Below are 18940 nucleotides of genomic sequence, written 5' to 3' on the forward strand. Positions count from 1 at the left end.
CAGGGAAGCCTGTGGCTCCTGGCATCAGATTTTGGAATGCCCCTCACTTCTGAGCTGTCTGCCCGAGTCCTGTGCAAAAGTTTTAGGCCAGTGCCAAGAATATTCTAATCGCGACTGGAGTGATAGCACAGCGGGTTGGGCATTTGCCTTGCATGCGGCCACCCGGGTTCGATTCCCAGCATCCCATGTGGTCCCCCGAACACTGCCAGGAGTAATTCCTGAGTGCATGAGCTGAATGTGACCCCCCCCAAAAAAAGGGCAAAATATATATATATTTTCTTTCTCCAGTGACTGTATTATTTAACATTCCCAGCAGCAATGTATTCAGGTTCTGATTTCTTTACATCCCTTTTGATCTTTTTAAAAAATTTATTTTAAACATCATGGCTTACAAAATTGTCATTGGTGTGGTTTCATACATACACAAAACTTCAGCACCACACCTGCACACATTGTTTTCCACCCTCCACCATTGTCCCCGTGTCCCCCACCCCCACCCCACCCCACCCCCTCCTTTTCCACTCCCATTCATACTCTGTGATCAGCTTCCTCCTGAAGACCAGTTCTCAGTTTCTGTTTCCTCTGGGCATTAGGTATTCTTCTACTGTATTTATGTCCCACATATGAAAGATCTGTCTGTATCTCTCCCTCTCCTAATTTCATTCAGCATGATACTCTTCATTTCCTTTATAGTTATAATTATTATTATTTTGGCATTTTGGGTCATTCTCAGTGAAGCTCAGGGGTTATTCCTGGCTCTGAACTCAGGAAGATTCTGGCGGTGCTCAGGGGACCATATGGGATGCTGGGGATCAAACCCAGGTCAACCACTTGCAAGGCAAACACCCTACCCACTGTGCTATCGCTCTGGCCCCTCTTCTATCATTTTTTTGCCATCCTAATTGGTGTGAAGTTGTATGTATCTCACTCTGGTTTTAGTTTGCGTTTTCTTATTTGACTAATGCTGTTGAGTGTCTTATATTTACTGGCCATCTGAGTATTTTTTTAGATTAAAGTCTCTTCAAATCTTTTTTTTTTTATAATTTGTTTCTTTATTGAATCACTGTGGGAAAAGTTACAGAGCTTTCGGGTTTAGGTCTCAGTCATGTAAATATCAAACACATTTCCCTTTACCAATACTTATTTTTAACCGCGAACCCCAATAGAACCCCACCTCCCACCCCTCCCAATTCCTGTGAGGCAGATGAGTTCTAGTTAATACTCTATGTACTTTGACTAGATACATCGTTTCGATAGAAGATGCACAATTATTGTTTAGAGTTTACGACCCCCCCCCCCCAATCAGACATGCTGAAACAGCGTTGTCAAATGATTTGCTTTCTACAACTTGGTTTAAGAATAAAATGATGTCGCGCGGTCGCGGATTTCTGCTATTTTACTTATTGACCCTGGAAGAATTTCTATTAAAAGTTAGATAGTTAAGAGATTGGTTTCTGTGCCCTGGAGTCGTGGCCGTGCCCTCTTTCCAGAGAGGAGCGGGCGAGCGGGTCCACACCCTTTCCCCTCCGGGCAGGCATGCTGTCAGTCCTTGTGCCTCCGGGGCCGTGGCCGTGCTGGAGAGCTGCTCGTGGGGGGCAGCTGGCGACCTCGGTTGGGTGTGAAGGACGGCCCATTACGCCCCCCTTCCCATGAGGTCCCTGCCACTTCCCACCACCCCCGGCTCAAACCTGCTGTCCACAAGGCTCCCGTGCGGCCGCCATCTTTCTTTCCAGAGAGGAGCGGGCAGTCTCTTCAAATCTTTGAATATCTCTTCAAAATCTTTTGCCTATTATATAACTGGGTTCATGCTTTTTAAAATCATAAAGTAATAAAGTATTTTTAACAAAATGGCCACTTTCCTTTTATTCTTATTCACCCTTTTTTTTTAAACTTTTCTTTTATATATATATATATAATTTATTTCTTTATTGAATCACTGTGGGAAAAGTTACAGAACTTTCGGGTTTAGGTCTCAGTCATGTAAATATCAAACACATTTCCCTTTACTAATACTTATTTTTAACCGCGAACCCCAATAGAACCCCACCTCCCACCCCTCCCAATTCCTGTGAGGCAGATGAGTTCTAGTTAATACTCTATGTACTTTGACTAGATACATTGTTTCGATAGAAGATGCACAATTATTGTTTTGGGTTTACGACCCCCCCCCCCCCCAATCAGACATGCTGAAACAGCGTTGTCAAATGATTTGCTTTCTACAACTTGGTTTAAGAATAAAATGATGTTGCAGCCACGCGGTTTTGGATTTCTGCTATTTTACTTATTAACCCTGGAAGAATTTCTATTAAAAGTTAAATAGTTAAGAGATTGGTTTCTGTGCTCTGGAGTCGTGGCCGTGCCGGAGACCCGCTCGTGGGGGGCAGCTGGCGACCTCGGTCGGGCGTGAAGGACGGCCCATTACGCCCCCCTTCCCATGAGGTCCCTGCCGCCCCCCCCCCCCCCGCCCCGCGGCTCAAACCTGCTGTCCACAAGGCTCCCGTGCGGCCGCCATCTTTCTTTCCAGAGACTTATTCACCCTTTTTAAATCATGTAAATGTTTATTAGTAATGAGTGCTCACGTTGGCAGCCCATATAATGAGTGATTTTTCATAATTAAAAACGAGCAGTTTTGTGAAAGGGAAATGTGTTAGTTACTATACCAGTGAAAGCTCTTCAGAGAAACACAGTTATTACAATATCTCTGTTTGTCAAGATATTTCTCTTAAAGAACTGGTTTTCTAGTTGTGGAGGCTGACCAGGGACAAATGTAAAATATAAAGGATAGGCTGACTGGCCGGAAACTCGGCTAAAGTTTGTTACATTCTTCGGGAGAATTCCATTTTCTCCGGGACATCTTGGATTTGGCTCCCCCCCCCCTTTATTCTGAGGCATTGGGGGTTGCCCCCATGGTGCCCAGGCCTGGACCACTCCAGTGGGGCGCTGGCAGCTTGGGGCTGTGATCAGTGGTGGGTGATGGGGTGCAGTCAGCAGTGCTGGGGACGGAACTCAGGGCTTCGTGTGTCCCTCGTGCATTCTGGGCATGCACTCCACACCTGGGACATGTTTTCCTCCCTCTCGATTTTGCTTTTTAAGTTTTCAGTTGATTGGATGAGCTTACCTTCATTATAGTGAGCACTTTCCTGTTTGGGGTGCTGAAGGGGGCTTCACCCAGCTTTTCTGGGGGCCAGTGTAGTGCTGGGTACAGATCCTGGGCTTCCCCAGGCAGCCCCTGGATGGTGATCTCCCCACTTAACAGTGCACCCATCGTAAACGCAGTCACACCCACAGAACATAGACACACCGAGACTTGTATTCTACCAAAACAGCTGGGCTCCCAGAGCCCGACTAAGGTGACACGTATATAGTTAACCAGTTACTTGAAAGGATCATCTTTCTTTTTTTTTTTTCCTCAGAAAAATGGAACAAATGATGGAGACTATGTTTTTCTCACGGGAGAGGACAGTTATCTCAACTTTACAAAGATTGTGCAATGGAAAGGAAAAACGTAAGTCAAAAGATTTACCAGTGGAATTCTTTTTCAGTTTTCATTATAATGGAATGTCCGCTTCAGCCTTATTTTCAGAAAATTTTATTTTCATATATTTTTTTTCTTTTATTTGAAGTGCCATGATTTACAAAACTGTTCACAATAGGGTTTCATGCATATAAGAAGGTTCGGACACTGCACCCTCCATCAGTCTCTGCCTACCTCCCCCACTGTCTCCAGTTCCCTTGCCAACCCGCCCCCCCCTTGCTCCTTGCACCCTTGGTAAGCTTAGTTCTGTACATCAGTTCATAGGTTTTGTGGTCTTTGACCATTTGTTACTCCCTGCCTGTGTTTCTTCACGTCCCACGGGTGAGAAAGGTTATCTGTTCTCTCTCCTCACTGACTCCTCCTTCTCCCTCTCCTAACTGACCTTACTCAGCGTAATACTCGGAGTAATACTCATTTCCGTCCACAACATAGCAGCGAATTGCACAATTTTATTTCAAAAATGTCTTGACCCTGTGAGTTTTTGAATGAGAAATCTATAACTAGACATAATTCCTTATAAATACAAATCAATAATCCTTGCCCTTATAAATTTGTGAATCAGAACTTAGTAATAGTATACTATAAAATTAAATATTTATGATGTGTGTATTTATCGTGCCCAGGCATGAATTAAAAGCCAGGGAAAAACTTTTACTCTTCCACCTATTATTCTTTGTGGCCGCAACACAAATACTTTTCAAATCAGGTGGCTTTTGACTCGTCTCTTCCTGATGGCAACTTTGCTGTTGCTAAGCCCCGCGTCCCAGGCAGGGCTCACGGGTGTGTCTGTCACCCCTAGTTACAGAGTAAGTCACACCCCCAGCTTGGAGCATCGTGGGCAGACAGCTCTGCTCAGTGTCTCAGGAGGGTCCGCCTTCATCGCCTACCTCCCCACCCCTCACTGCCTTCCTTGGCCTTCCGTGAACAGAGAATCCCTGTCCTCCTCCGCCCCCGTTCCTAGCCTTGGTGGTCTCCTGATCTCTCTTGACCTCTGCAGTGGGACTTCACTGGCCCTTGATTCCTCCTCCACAGACACAGGGGGCCTTAGCTTTAGCCCGACCCACCGTGTTGCATTTATTGTTTCATTGTTTAAGAAAATATTTGTATTTAATAGTAGTGTGAATTTCCTAAATGTATGTGTGTGTGTGTGTGTAGAAGTGTTGATCAATTGTGTATATGGGCATTTATTTATTGAATTATTTTTGGGGGGGACCACTCCTGCTGTGCTCTGGGATTTTTCCTGGTTCTGTGTCCAAACAAGCTCCCTATATGTTGTATTATCTTTCTGCTCCCCTCCATACGTATGTTTTATCAATGATGTATGCATATGAGTGTGTGTATGTGTGTGTGTTTTCAATTCTGCTGTGTTTTACCTGGAAGAGGCCCTCAATGAAGGAACTTAGAGGCCCATCTTGACCAGAAGTTAGGAAAATGACTAATTATTGCCCTCATCTTTTTGCATTTTTGTCCCATGATTGAAAAAAAAATTTTAAGAGAGTGCCTATCTCCATTGTGCTTTTAGTGAACATTAAGTGGGTGCAATATTAAGCTCTCTTGTAACTCAGGAGAATTCCTCTATTAATTTTGGAGCAGAGAACTGGCCAAAGGGCAGACAGAGTTAATGTTTTATCAGGACTATTAACCAGCCTGTCAGATCTCTCCAAAGATCCCTGTCAGCGACTGACTGTGATTAAGGCTGTTCTTAATGCCGAGGTGGAGCCTTGCTTTAAGAAAATGGCTATTTCTAAAGTGTCTGTAGAATATTCTTTGCTGAAGAACGTGACGTTTGACTACTGTCTCTGTCAGAATTTTATATATAATATACAATATATACAATATATAATAAAAAAAGAAAAGGCCCTCCCGTTGATCATCGATTTACTCGAGTGGGCCCAGAACGTCTCCATTGGAGACTTTGTTGTTACTGTGTTTGGCATATCGAATACTCTCGGTAGCTTGCCGGGCTCTCTGAGAGGGGTGGAGGAATCGAACTCGGGTCGGCCATGTTGGCTGCGTGCAAGGCAGACGCCCTACCCGCTGTGCTTATATATGTCTGAAATATATATAAAATATAAATATAAATATATATGTATATATATGTATATACTCAGGACCAGGGGCCTTTCCCCTCATAATCAGTTCTAAACCAACAGCATCCCATGTCTGTGTTTGGATGAGTTTCTGGACGGTAAAAAGCTCCCTGTTAAGAGTCCTCCCATTGGAAAGAAATAGAAAATCAGATTTCATCACCTTGACTCTTGTGCTGATCCAATACAGGTCACTCGACTGGTGGACCACAGACAGATGCAACATGATCAATGGAACGGACGGGGATTCTTTCCACCCTTTAGTAACCCAAAATGAAACCCTCTATGTCTTCCCATCTGACTTTTGTAGGTAAGAAATTAAAAAATATAAACAAACAAAAATGTATAAATAGAATATTTTGCAGTTAAGAAATTTTAATAGATATATATGTATATATGTATATGTGTACGTATATGCATATGCACACACACACACACACACACACACACACATAAAATCTCCCAGGGTGAGGAATCTGGATCAAGTGGAAGAACACAGTCTCTGGTCCATCAAGTGGCAGAGCACACTCCAAGCATGTGTGAGGCCCTGAGTCCAGTCCCCTGACATTACACAGCTCCCCAGACCACTGACTGGGTTGGACCTGTTGGTTCCTGAGCATCGCCGAGAGTGGCTCCTTGCATGTCCCGGCTCTGCTTGGGTGACCCTATTTAAAGAAAAAAATCTTAAAACTGTAATACTGAATGATGCAAGTTATAGAAAGAGACCTGTGTGTGTTTGTTAGATAATATTTCAAGTAGCACATAAACAGGGCTATTTGATTGTTTATGAACAGAGACTATGGTAAAGCATAAAGACCTGCATGAGAGTAAGCTCCACCTTCAGAATAGGGGTTACTTGAGAACACAGAGTAAGACTAGAATCAAACAGGCCATACAGAGAGCTTCAGCCTTGTGCATAATAAATTTTTTATGCACAAGTTTTTTTTTATCTGAATGGTATGTGCTATCACGTGTATTTGTTGTCATATTTTCTGCATTTTTCTGTCTAAAATTTTGCATTTGGGAGTGCCCTTCGGTGGGATGTACAGTGGAAGGCAGCACCCAGTGTAATTCATAGTGCACAGTTGTGCAGTGGGTCCCACCTCTGGTTAAGAGAGGAAAGAGCAAGACCCCAAAAGGAAGGGCTTCAAAAGCATGACTGAAGGATCAGGTCAGATAGCACAGGTGAAAGTTCTTTGTGCATTACACGGCTGCTGTGTAAAGTGAAGGTGGGCAGTAAAGCTAAATAATAATGTCTCTGGTCCTTACATCTGGGCCACTGATGGAAGGACCAGAGACAGAATTGTGTACAACTCTGTTGAAGTAAATAAATGGTTCGTGTTCATGTTTGTTCCTTTACCTATTTTCAGCACGCAGTTCCTGTCCAGAGCGACCATTTCCAACTACCTTTGTCATAATGGCCCCTTCTCCATCCCAGTTGCCTTTTCCCCTAGCACTTGAGGGGGCTTCCAATCATAGACTAATCCTCCTTGTCCTTGTTTCTACTGTTCTTGGGTATTAGTCTCATATACTATGAAATGTTTATATTTATTCATGTAGCATCTCTGTTCTTCACATCCTATAATTCAGGTTGTACCTGAAAACTGTTGCTGATGGAATCAAGGCAGGTGGCACTACCTAGAGCCAGCTTTGACCTTTGACTCTTGCTTCCCAATAGGTCAGTGTATATAAAATTCAGTGACTACCAGAGTGTGCAAGGGCTGCCTGCCTATAGATTTACGTTGCCTGCAGAAATCCTGGCCAACACCTCAGACAACGCCGGCTTCTGTATCCCTGAGGGAAACTGCCTGGGCCAAGGCGTTTTGAATGTCAGCGTCTGCAAGAACGGTAAGAACACAGAGGGAGGGCCTGATGACGGGTGTCCCCAAGGCAGGGTTGGTGTTCTGTGATAAACAGCGTGCTCAGCTCAATAGGCAGAGCACTTTGGATGCTTTGTAACATGGTTATAGAATGATTTCTTTTTTTTAAAAAAAAAGTCTGACATTTCTATAAAGCTTTTTATTGATGAAATTAAAAGTTTGTTTTTATTATTGTTTTTCTGGGAAATATTTTAGAAGTCTTAATAGTAAGAAGAGCTGCCGTTTTCCCAAGTAATTGCATTAGTCACTCGTTAGCTAGACATTGTTCTGAGTGGTTTGTGTATTTCTGTGCAGTTAGTACACGGAACCATTCACTGATTTAATATTTAAAACCATACTCGGTAAGAAAGTAGAGACCTCTGTCATAAGAAAGTACATATCTGAAGCCAGAAAGACAGTTCAGTGGGTAGGGAGCTTTCCTTGCACGCAGCTGACCTGGGCTCAATTCCCGGTTCAATTCCTGGCACCACATATGGTCCCCAGCGTCTCGCCAGGAGTGATCCCGGAGCACAAAGACAGGAGTAAACCCTGAGCACTGCTGAGTGTGGCAAAAGAGAGGAAGGAAGAGAATGAAAGAGGAGGGGGAAGGAGGGGAGGTGAAGAGAGGGGGGAAGGAAGAGTAATACATATCTGGAAAGATATTCTCAATGATTTTAAAGCAGAACTAGTTTAATACATTTTATTTAATCGGGAGGCAGGCTCCCAAGCAGTGCTCAGGAGACCTGGGTCCTAGTGACACTCAGCCAGTGGAGCTGATAGTTCAGTAACCAGGCTGAGGCCCAGAGGTGCCAGTAGCCACCTAGCTCTCAGAGGCCCCAAGAACCACACCAGGCCTTGCTCCGGGGGTCAGGCCATGCGGGGTTTGAACTCAGGGCCTTCCATGCGCAAGGCAAGTGCTCCTGGCCCCAGAGCTATGTTCTTGCCCTACGTAATTCAATCCATGTATTTGATTTTTTTTTTCTTTTTGGGTCACATTCGGCGATGCACAGGGGTTAGTACTGACTCTGCACTCAGGAATCACTCCTGGTAGTGCTCAGGGGACCAAATGTGATACTGGGAGTTGAACCCGGGTTGGCCGCATGCAAGACAAATGCCCAACCTGCTGTGCTATTGTTCCAGCCCCAATACACGTATTTGAAATGTTTTCTTGTTCTGATTGGATGTCGGCTGTGAATTTATCAGCTCTCATGAGGCTTTTGATGGTGCCGCAGAGTCCCGCCTTGTTGTGGCAGGGGTCTCCCCATGGGCGCAGGGGATAGTACTTGGCAATGTTGGGTGGTGTGCTGGGGCTCAAACCCAAGTGCTTTCAGATGAGGCCGCCCTCACTTGGTTGGCATTCTGCCTCCAGGTGCCAGCACCTGGTAGCTGAGTATCAGGGTTTAGGCTGCTTCTTGGAACCTCAGTTTCCTCAAATGACTTCCCTGAGCTGCTGGCGTCATTGTATGTGTTTCCTGGGGACCTGGCTGAGATGATCTGGCTCTTGCGTACCTGTGGGAAGCCCTGGGCTGAGCCCAGGCACCTTTCACCCGCCCCTCTTTCGGCACCGTAGGGTGTGGGATGGGATGGTCCCTGCAGGAGAAACAGAAACAAAGAATGAGCAAGCTGGCTGCGACTTGAACATATATGGTGGAACAAAATATAATGTGGGGTCAACGAGATGTCAGAAAACGAAGTGTAAATCCCAAACGCACAGGCGTGCAAGGGAATTTTCGCCTGTTCACTCCCACTACCCCTGCCACCAGTTTCCTTTTTTTTTGGCTTTTTTTGGGGTGCACTCAATGGTGCTCAGTGCTTATTCCTGGCTTGGCACTCAGGAATTACTCCTGGCAGTGCTCAGGGGACCACATGGGATGGCGGGGATTGAACCCAGGTTGACTACATGCAAGGCAAATACCCTACCCGCTGTACTATTGCTCCAGCCCCTAGCTTATTTTTTTTTTTTCAAGAAACATAGTTTCATTGATCAAAACTAATGTAGAAAGATGAGAGTTGGGGCAAAGGAAAGGACTATTGTCCAAGAGTGGACACCAGCTTGAAAGAGCAAGCGAGCAAAGAGCGACAGAAAGGACCACACCTGAGGGCGAGCATGAGTTTAAGAACAAGCCACTTTTCTTGTAGCCTTTATCTTTCTTCATACTTCTTTCTTTCGCTTTCTTCATTTTCTTTTCTTGTTTTGTGGTGCTTGGAACAAAATGCAGGGACTCACTCAGACAAGGCATACAGGCTGCATCCCCGACCCCATGCTTAGGAACTTTGATGAATTTCTCTTGGGTTTTATTTTATTTTATTTTTGGTGGAGAGGCCACACCCAGCTATGCTCAGGATTTACTCCTGGCGGGCTTGGGCAATGATATGGGATGCCAGGGATTAAATCCCAAATTAGCTGAGTGCAAGGCAAGCACCTACCTTCTGTATTGTCACTCTGGCCCTTTGTCTTGGACTTTAATCCTATAATATATGTCTTTTTTTCCTTAAAATGCAGGTGCACCTATCATTATGTCTTTGCCACACTTTTATCAGGCAGATGAGAAGTTTGTTTCTGCTATAGAAGGCATGCACCCGAATAAGGACGACCATGAGACTTTTGTGGACATTAATCCAGTGAGTACACATGTCTTCCTGGTAAAATCGCTTGTGTTTTCTTCTTTTCTTTCTTAGGTATATTTTTAATTGCAATAACATTGGTTTAAAAGAATATGAATGTTTTATTCCTTAGAATGACCATACCACACCCACCACCAAAATGCCAATATCTGTCCATCATAGCCATCAAACCTTTTATTCTTTCTACACTGTATTTACCAGTGTAGTCCTTGAAACTTTAAGACATGAACTGTTTTCCTTTCATAAGCAAGCAGGGAAAATTCTTCTCTGTGCAATGCAATGCGTAATCTTAGTGCCCTGTGATTAGAAAGCCGAATTTTGTAGATGTGATATGCAGTCATAAACTATGCTGGAACCAAAAAGCCACAATGCCAGTTCCATCCCTGAGATGAGTGAAATGGATCCCTGTCACCTGGTCAACATTCAGGCATTTCTCCCCCTGGACAAAGATCCGCAGGCCTGGAGACATCCCTCTGCTCACTCATCACCAGGAATATTAGGGTTGAATTTTAAATGTATTTTTTTAGCTTTATTCACAAATACGCAACTGTTGGTATACTGCAGTATGATCCTGGACACTGCAGTGATGACAACAACAAAAAAAAATGGAAAGGAAAGGAAAAATTAAAATAATAGATGAATAAAATATAGGTAATTTCCTCTTGAAAAAAAATCTATTCCATGGTCTACATACTAGGGCTCCAGAGTCTGGTTTTCATCTGTTTCCCAGATGGGAACCAGGCCCAGAGGCAGAAGATGCAGGCACTTTGCCCAGTTCTCCATGTGGTCCTGACTCTTCTAAACACCTTTCGTCATCTCTGACCAGCGTCCTCATTGTTGCTTTTGGATATCCAGGCTGTTGGTTCTCCCTCCTGCAGGGTCTCTCAGAGTGATAACTTTGCGCTTCAAAGTAATACCATCCTGGGGCTGGAGCGATAGCACAGTAGGTAGGGTGTTTGCCTTGCACGCGACCAACCCGGGTTCAATTCCCAGAATCCCATATGGTCCCCTGAGCACCACCAGGAGTAATTCCTGAGTGCATGAGCCAGGAGTAACCCCTGTGCATTGCCAGGTGTGACCCAAAAAGCAACAACAACAACAACAACAAAACAAAGTAATACCATCCTGGATACTTGTTAGGAGTGCCCGGTCTCGGGCCCCACCCCAGACCTAACAAATCAAGTCTGCAGAACTGATCTGAGAACTCACAGGCATGTGAAAATCCGAGAAACCTTAGTCTGCCAGACCCCTGACGCAGTCCACAGTTCTCCTGTCTTGGGGTCCAATTTCCCTAGTTTCTCTTGGCAGATCAAGTAAGGAACTGCACACCCTGCGTATCAACCATACAGAAGTGTTGCTCTAGCCAAAACACATTCTGCCTTTGGCTTCAATAAGTGCTAATGCTTTTCTCCCACTTCTTACACTTGCAGTTGACTGGAATTATCCTCAGAGCAGCCAAGCGGTTCCAGATCAACGTTTACGTCAGAAAATTAGGCGACTTTATGTAAGTGATGCTTTTTTTCTATAGAGGCAGCAGGAGTTTGGCTCCATGTGCTTTGGGGAGGGTTGATCTTTCAGAGACACAATCCACGTTCAGATTTTATTCACTTCTGCCCCTCGGAGCAGAGGTGTGAGTGGGATTTTCATAGGCTGCTTGGTCTCAGAATTTCCTGACGCTCTTCAAATACTGAGTTTTCCGTGGATGAGGCATTGTTTGGAGATCTCAGCCCCGGGACCCGCATGCCTTTGTTCCTCTGCCGGTACCTTCATGTGTGTGGAGAGTGGTCTCACCATGGTGGTGGCTGGTTCTGGAGGTCTTCGGCTGCCGGAGCCCTGGTCGGGGCATGCGGGTCCTGGGACTGAGATCTCCAAGCCTGCTCGGATCGGGGCTGAGCATCCTCCACCCAGATCCTCCAAATCCCAGTAGGCGGGGGTCACACCCACCAACTGGCCCCCTGGCGCCGTGTAATCTCCTTCAACGGCCAAGACCCAGAGACTATAACCTTATTATCTCATTCTTACTTTGGACAAAATGGCAGGCTACCAAATGTAACCTGCCCACACGGCAGAGTCTGGCAAACTCCCTATGGTGTATACCCAGTATGCCAAATACCAGTAACAATGATGGGTCTCCTTCTCCTAACCCTGGAAGAGCTTTTAATATGGCACTTTTTAAAAAATCTCAGGGCTAGGACAAAGGACACGTTACTGGGGCCTGTTCGAGGCAATCGATGAACAACAGGATGGTCATGATTTTTGTGAGGCATTGTTTGCAGAACACTATGTAGGGGCGAAGCTGAAGTCAGGGGGGCCTCAGGTTAAGTTCCTGGAACTGAAACAGTTTCCGTTTCCTAGAAATCAAACAATGTGTAACTAGCCAACCTGAACCCACCTGAAAAATTCCTGGGCCCAGTAAGTGGGCTCAATCAATCACATTGTGCCAGAACCCATAGAAAATGTACCCAGCAACCACAAGCCTATCAGAGTCCAACGCATACCCTAGACACTTGCCAAACACCTTTATTTGGTCACTAAGCAAGATTTTCCTGAAACGTTAAGGCATGTACTGCTTATGTAATCAAACCCTATATAAACTGCCTGCATTTGAAGGTCGGGGTCGCTATCAAGAAGTACCACTACTCTGTGGGTGAGACAGTTAACCCCCGTTAACTGGACTAAAAATCCTTTGCCTTTGCATTGACTTGTGTGTGCCTCTTTCCGGCTCTTCACTTGAGGATCCATAAACCCGGGTATAGCAACTACACATTCAAACTTCTTTAGACCTCGCCATAACCATATATTAGGTCCATTTCCGTGGATGAGGAGTTGGAGGCACAGAAAGGTTAATAACTTTTTAGAACTCACACAGCTTGTTGGACTGCAGAGGCTGCTCTCAACTGTTGTATTGTTTCTCCCGAGGACCTGATAGATTTTTGTTCCTTTCTTTCCCAACGCTCTCCAGAGCTGGCCACAGCTCTTCCCTGGACAGTTGATATGGTCTTCTGAGTCCAGGACCTTCTCAAAGCACTACTTAATTAAGAGTTCATTTTCAGTGGGGATTTTTTTTTAGATATAAGAAAATGCCTATTAAAAAAAAAAGAAGAAGAGGGGCTGGAGCAAAAGCACAGCAGGTAGGGTGTTTGCCTTGTACGCGGCTGACCCGAGTTCGATTCCCAGCATCCCATTTGGTCCCCTGAGCACCGCCAGGAGTAATTCCTGAGTGCAGAGCCAGGAATAACCCCTGTGCATTGCCGAATATGGCCCAAAAAGCAAATAAATAAATAAATAAAAATTTTTAAAAAATTAAAAAAAGAAGAAGAAAATTGGTGCTGGATAAGCAGATAGGGCACTTATCTTGCACATGGCCAGCCATGATTTGATCCCTGGCATCTCATATGGAGCCCTGAGCCCCGCCAGGAGTGATTCCTGAATGCAGAGCCAGGAGTAACCTCTGACAACTGCCAGGTGTGGCCCCTAACCAAGCAGTCTTAAAAAGAAGGCATTTCGTCACCCAGGTATGAATGGCTGAGGCGTCTCACTCACTAGTAAAGATTCAGCGCTCAGGAGGCCAGGTGCAGTTCCAATGCTGCCTCCGTCACTCCCTTTTGGTAGGAAACATTGCTTGGAGCCAGCTTCCTCATCTTCCACCCGGGGCAGTAATAGTGCCACCTGGGACATCAGTGAGGATCAGAGCAGATGATATCTCCATTACCAGAATTGAGCACGTGTAAATGCTCAGTAAATAATAGTGAATAATAGTGTTGGGCTTGTGTGAAAACACTGTTGGCCGGTTTTAAGGCATTCTAAGGAATTACAGCATTGTACTGCATTGCCATGCTCATCATTTTGGAGAGAACAGCAATCATTTTTGATGAATTTGCTTTTTTGACATCTTATATTTGGGGGTGGCATATACCCCCTCCCCCTTCCCCCAGGCTCAGGGCCTACTCCTGACTCTGTTACTTGTGGGTCATTCTGGTGGTGCTCTCATGGAACGCTCCAACCTGCCTAGCTGTCTCTCTCCAGCCCCTGACCTCTTGTACTTGGATTAAAGAAAAAAAATCTTGGGAAGGACAGAGATATCGTACATGGGATAGGATGCTTGCCTTGCACACATCTGACCTGGGTTTGATTCCTGACATACCATATGGTTCCTTAAGCCCGGCCAAGAGTAATCCCTGAGCACAGAGCCAAGAATTAGCACTGAAAACCACTGGGTGGGGTCGCAAACCCCAAATAAATAAATACTTAAGGCTGGGGGTGTAGCTCAGTCAGGGAGAACCTGCCTTGCACGCGTGATGCCCTGGGTTCTGTCTCTGGTCCATATACATACATGCATAAAAATAACAACAACAAAACACTCAAAAATTTAACATAAATGTTCACAGCTTGGAGATGTTAGACTGACAGTTTGGAAACTAACTGGGGATTTCTGTGTGTTTACATGGAGTTTTCTATGTTATGCCTTGCCAGACCAGCGTGCCATCCTAACAAGGGTGTCTCTGAAACATGTGCTTTTATTTGCAGTGAGACGGGCAATATTAGAAACATGGTGTTCCCCGTGATGTACATCAATGAGGTGAGTGCCAGCAGCGGGCCGCAGGACTGTCGCATCCGCGCTCTCGACTGGGTTGCTGCCAATCAGCTAAGACACTTGATGAAAAGAGAGGAAAGAGGAATTTGAAAGAGGTCTTTAACTTCCTGTTTGTCCTCTGAAATGTTCAGTTTACAGAAAAGCCACCTGGGTCTGAGATTTGCAAATGATAGAGATTTCCTTTCTCAGGCGAGGGAACTAGCTTACAGGACTGGAGCATATGTTTTGCACGCAGAAGCCTTGGGCTCAGTCCTAGCACCATCTAGTCTCCTGATCACCTCCAGCAGTGACCCCTGGCCTCTGGGCTAGGAGTGACCTCTGAGCATTGCCAAATTGTCCCAAAAACCAAACCAAAAAATAAAAAAGAGGGAATGAAGGAGGGAGGGAGGGAGGGAGGGAGGGAGGGAGGGAGGGAGGGAGGGAGGGAGGGAGGGAAGAAGGAAGGAAGGAAGGAAGGAAGGAAGGAAGGAAGGAAGGAAGGAAGGAAGGAAGGAAGGAAACATCTTTTCTAGGGTCTGAGAGAGTACAGGGGTTTGGGTGCATGCCTGACACACCCTTTGCCTGGGTTCAGACTAGCGTCCTCAGGCCCTTGCTCTGAACCACATCTGAGTTTTGGGTACTGACTTCTATCACTCTGAGTACTGCTTGAATGTCCTGTTCAACATCCTCACCACCCCTTACCCCCCAAATTTTTTTCCTTCTCAAGGACTTATTTAGATGAAAGCCTTGGTGAGCTGGCTTTGTAAGAAACAATAAGGTATGCAAGGCAGTGAGGCAGTGATTAAATAAAGTGTAATGCATGCCCTTGACTTTTAGTGACACATAGCTGTTGTAGGCTTCACTATAAAATAGTTTCTTCTACTTTCTGGTAACAAACTTATCTATGATTACAGAAAACAGATCCTATCTTTGTTCAAACAAGAGGGGTTTTCCTGAAGAATATTCTTTCACAGTAGCACTACACTGTTGTCGAGCGGGCACCAGTAACGTCTCCATTGTGAGACTTGTTATTGTGTTTGGCATATCGAATATACCATGGGGAGCTTGCCAGGCTTTGCCGTGCAGGCAAGATACACTTGGTAGCTTGCCGGGCTCTCCGAGAAGGGCAGAGGAATCGAACCTGGGTCGGCCAGGTCTGCCACATGCAAGGCAAATGCCCTACCGCTGTGCTATCGCTCCAACCCCTTTCAAGTATACTTACCAAAATTTTATTTCTGAATTTAGACTTGAAGTCTTGTTAAGAGAAGCACATTCTAAAGCTCAGAAGACACCTAAGAGCCCTGTGATAAACATTTTTTTCATTTATGGCTCATGCTATTTTTGGAGTTAAGATCTCTAGATACAATATTATTACAATTTAAGATGGTAGTACCTTTGCTCTGTCCATAGAAAATAGTATGCCAATTTTAAAAAATTTAAGAATATATCATTTTAGAATACTTTCTGAGTTATCTCTGCACTCTGGAATTCTGGTTAGTCTCAAGACTTCCTGAATACTTTTCTCTGCAGATTTCTAGTCCTGACAGATTAATTCAAATTAGTAAAGAGCTATTTAAGAGGAACTGGAATGATAGTACAGTGGGTAAGGCACTTGCCTTGCATGCAGCTAACCTGGGTTCAGTCCTTGACAACCCATAGATCCCCTAAGCCGGCCAGGAATATCTCTGAGCACAAAGCCAGGCGTAAGCCCTCAGCATAGCTAGTTGTAGCCCAAACCCCTCACTCCTCAAAAAGAGCTAATTCAGGTAGAAAAAAATACTTTTCCACACCCCGTTGTCAGGATGTTTTATTTATGTATCTTTCAAGAAGCCAGCATTAACTAAGCACTTACAATATGCAGATCTGCAGTACCTAGGGTTGAAGAACCTGGGATGAGAATCTTGCCTTTATGGACCTCACACTCATAAGCAGTCCAGCAGGAAAACAGACAGTAAAGGTGCAGAGTGCTAAGATAGTGTAATGGGAGCACAGAAAAAAGATCTTTAAAGGCCCTGAAGTGACCAGAGCAGTGTTCTTGGAGAAAAGCTGTGTTGAGTCAGATTTGAAGGATGACTTAAAATTTCCCAAACGAAAGATACTGTCTCAAAACAAAAGATACTGTCTCAATATTTCTGAACACCTTTTCTCTCTTCACCACCCCCCTCACTTATTTGGAAACTAAAATGTGTCTTTAGGGAATAAGGAAGGATATTATTAAATAAAAGATTCCCAGTGTCCCTCTAAAGGGATTTTTAGTATCTCCGATTTTGCTAACCAAACAATATACCCAAATGGGTTTCATTATTTGTACAACAATAATAACAACGAAACAGTCTCATGCCTGAATATTTTGTAACCCAGGGATACTCTTTCCCCCTCCCAGAGTGTTCTGATTGATGAAGAGATTGCAAGCCGCCTGAAGTCTGTGATTAACACCACTTCCATCATCACCAACATACCCTACATCATCATGGCGCTTGGCGTGCTCTTTGGCTTGATCTTCACGTGGCTCGCGTGCAAGGGCCAGGGATCCATGGATGAGGTGAAGCATCTCTCTTCCTCAGTCTCTTTGCCTGAGGTATCCAGCTGTGCTTTCTGGAAGAGTCATCAGCCCACCCTGATGGGTGGGAGTGGGGGTTTGGGACTTGATAATAGCAATTTTATGGTTTTTATTACATCTAGATGATGTGAGAATCAAGGGAGTCTGTTGATGAAGAAAAAGTGATAGACTAATCTGGTCCAGTCTGGAGGGTACTCTTGGTGAGAATGGATCTGGCTAAATGCCTTATGCCTTTAAATATGGTAACCTGAACACAGAGGAAGAATATGACTCCAGGGGTTTAGTGTTACACTGCCTCGTTCAAATCCCAGTTTTGCTGTTTGGTAACTGTGTGAGCCTAAAAATGGTCTCCATTTTGTTATCTAAAAAAAAAAAAATAGAATAATAGTAGCAACTCCTGGGAACAAAGAGATAATATAGGTGTTAAGGCCCTTGCCTTGTATGCAGCTGATGCCGGTTTGATCCCCAGCACCCCTTATGTTCCTCTAGTCACCACCAGGAATGATTGAGATCATAGCAACTCCCTTTGGAATTTTTTTATAAGGCTGAAATGACATAATAGATATAAAGCACTTAACCAGTGTCACCATTCAGTAAGCACTCAATAAGCATTAGTTCCGTGATAAAACAAGTTACAAGATTACAGTGCAAGGTAGCCAAAGACCTGCATGGTCAGAATCCATGACAGAGTGGCCAGAGAGATAGTATAGGGTTATGGTGCTTGCCTCGCATGCAGATGACCTCGGTTACCAGCACCCCATATGGTCCCTTGAGCACTATGTGCCTTAGTGCAGAGCCTAGAGTAGCCCTGAGGATCTCCAGATGTGGCCCAGCTCTGCATACCCATGACCCACCGCCTCCAAGAATCCCTGGTAGAGCAGAAGAAATCTACCAGTGAGGCATCAGAACAATATTGTATTAAGGTGACAAGGCAGGGAAGCGCCTTCCAGAGACTATTATTAGTATAAACATTGCAGACTCACTTCCCTGAGTGACAAGCTTGCTGATCCATGAGTCTCACTAGTTCCGATGGGCCTTTCTGCAGAATCCTTTCAGAACTTCCAGAAGCTTCTGTATTTTTACAACAAAAGCTTGTTTTCTTTCCTGGCTGCTTCAACCTGTTGTCTCAGGTTGAAGAATAGAGTAGAAAACACCATGAATAGAAAACAAAGTAGGCTGTGATACTGTGCAGAATCCCTCCTTCCCACATGCTCCCTTAACATGTCTTAACCCACGCCCATCACATGAGCATACATGAGCGAAGCTTCAACTCTTTGGCCGTTTCTCTTGGGGTCTCCAGTCTGACATCATAGAGCCACTGAGGTTTTTATAAGCATGGACGAGCGCACATAGAAATGTTTCTACAGCCTCTTCCAATGATTCATCTTTATGCATTCAACTAGAAAACAGTTATTGAGCACCTGCCTGGTATCTTCGCAGGCAGGAAGGAGGCAGATTCAAAAGCATGTTAGAATTCCACTGCAGGCCCACGCAGAGGAGGGCACTCTTGGGGGAGTCAGTGGAGGTAGGGGAGGTGACCAGAGCAGCCCTTCTCGAGGTCAGGGCTGAGCCTGTAAGGGCAAGCAGATGACCACCAAGAGGAAGGAGGTAAGTGGCGTCACAGGCGGAGGCCTTCCTGTCAGACTCGCCACTCCTCCACCTCTTTGTATCTGGGAATCCCTCTGACTTCCTCTGCACTCT

The 18940-nt window shown here is 45.0% G+C and overlaps 1 protein-coding gene across 1 annotated transcript in view; it reads left to right on the plus strand.

The window, feature by feature from the left end:
* SCARB2 (scavenger receptor class B member 2) overlaps window positions 1-18940 on the plus strand; it is a 57704-nt gene that overhangs the window by 37680 nt on the left and 1084 nt on the right. The window contains exons 5-11 of the mRNA XM_056111154.1: window positions 3414-3505; window positions 5813-5932; window positions 7301-7470; window positions 9985-10103; window positions 11537-11610; window positions 14634-14685; window positions 17063-17221. Of these exons, the coding sequence (XP_055967129.1) occupies window positions 3414-3505; window positions 5813-5932; window positions 7301-7470; window positions 9985-10103; window positions 11537-11610; window positions 14634-14685; window positions 17063-17221 (786 nt within the window). The remainder of the gene's footprint in view (window positions 1-3413; window positions 3506-5812; window positions 5933-7300; window positions 7471-9984; window positions 10104-11536; window positions 11611-14633; window positions 14686-17062; window positions 17222-18940) is intronic.

The sequence above is a fragment of the Sorex fumeus genome, unplaced genomic scaffold (assembly GCF_029834395.1).
Source record: "Sorex fumeus unplaced genomic scaffold, SorFum_2.1 ptg000013l, whole genome shotgun sequence".
Taxonomy (NCBI): domain Eukaryota; kingdom Metazoa; phylum Chordata; class Mammalia; order Eulipotyphla; family Soricidae; genus Sorex; species Sorex fumeus.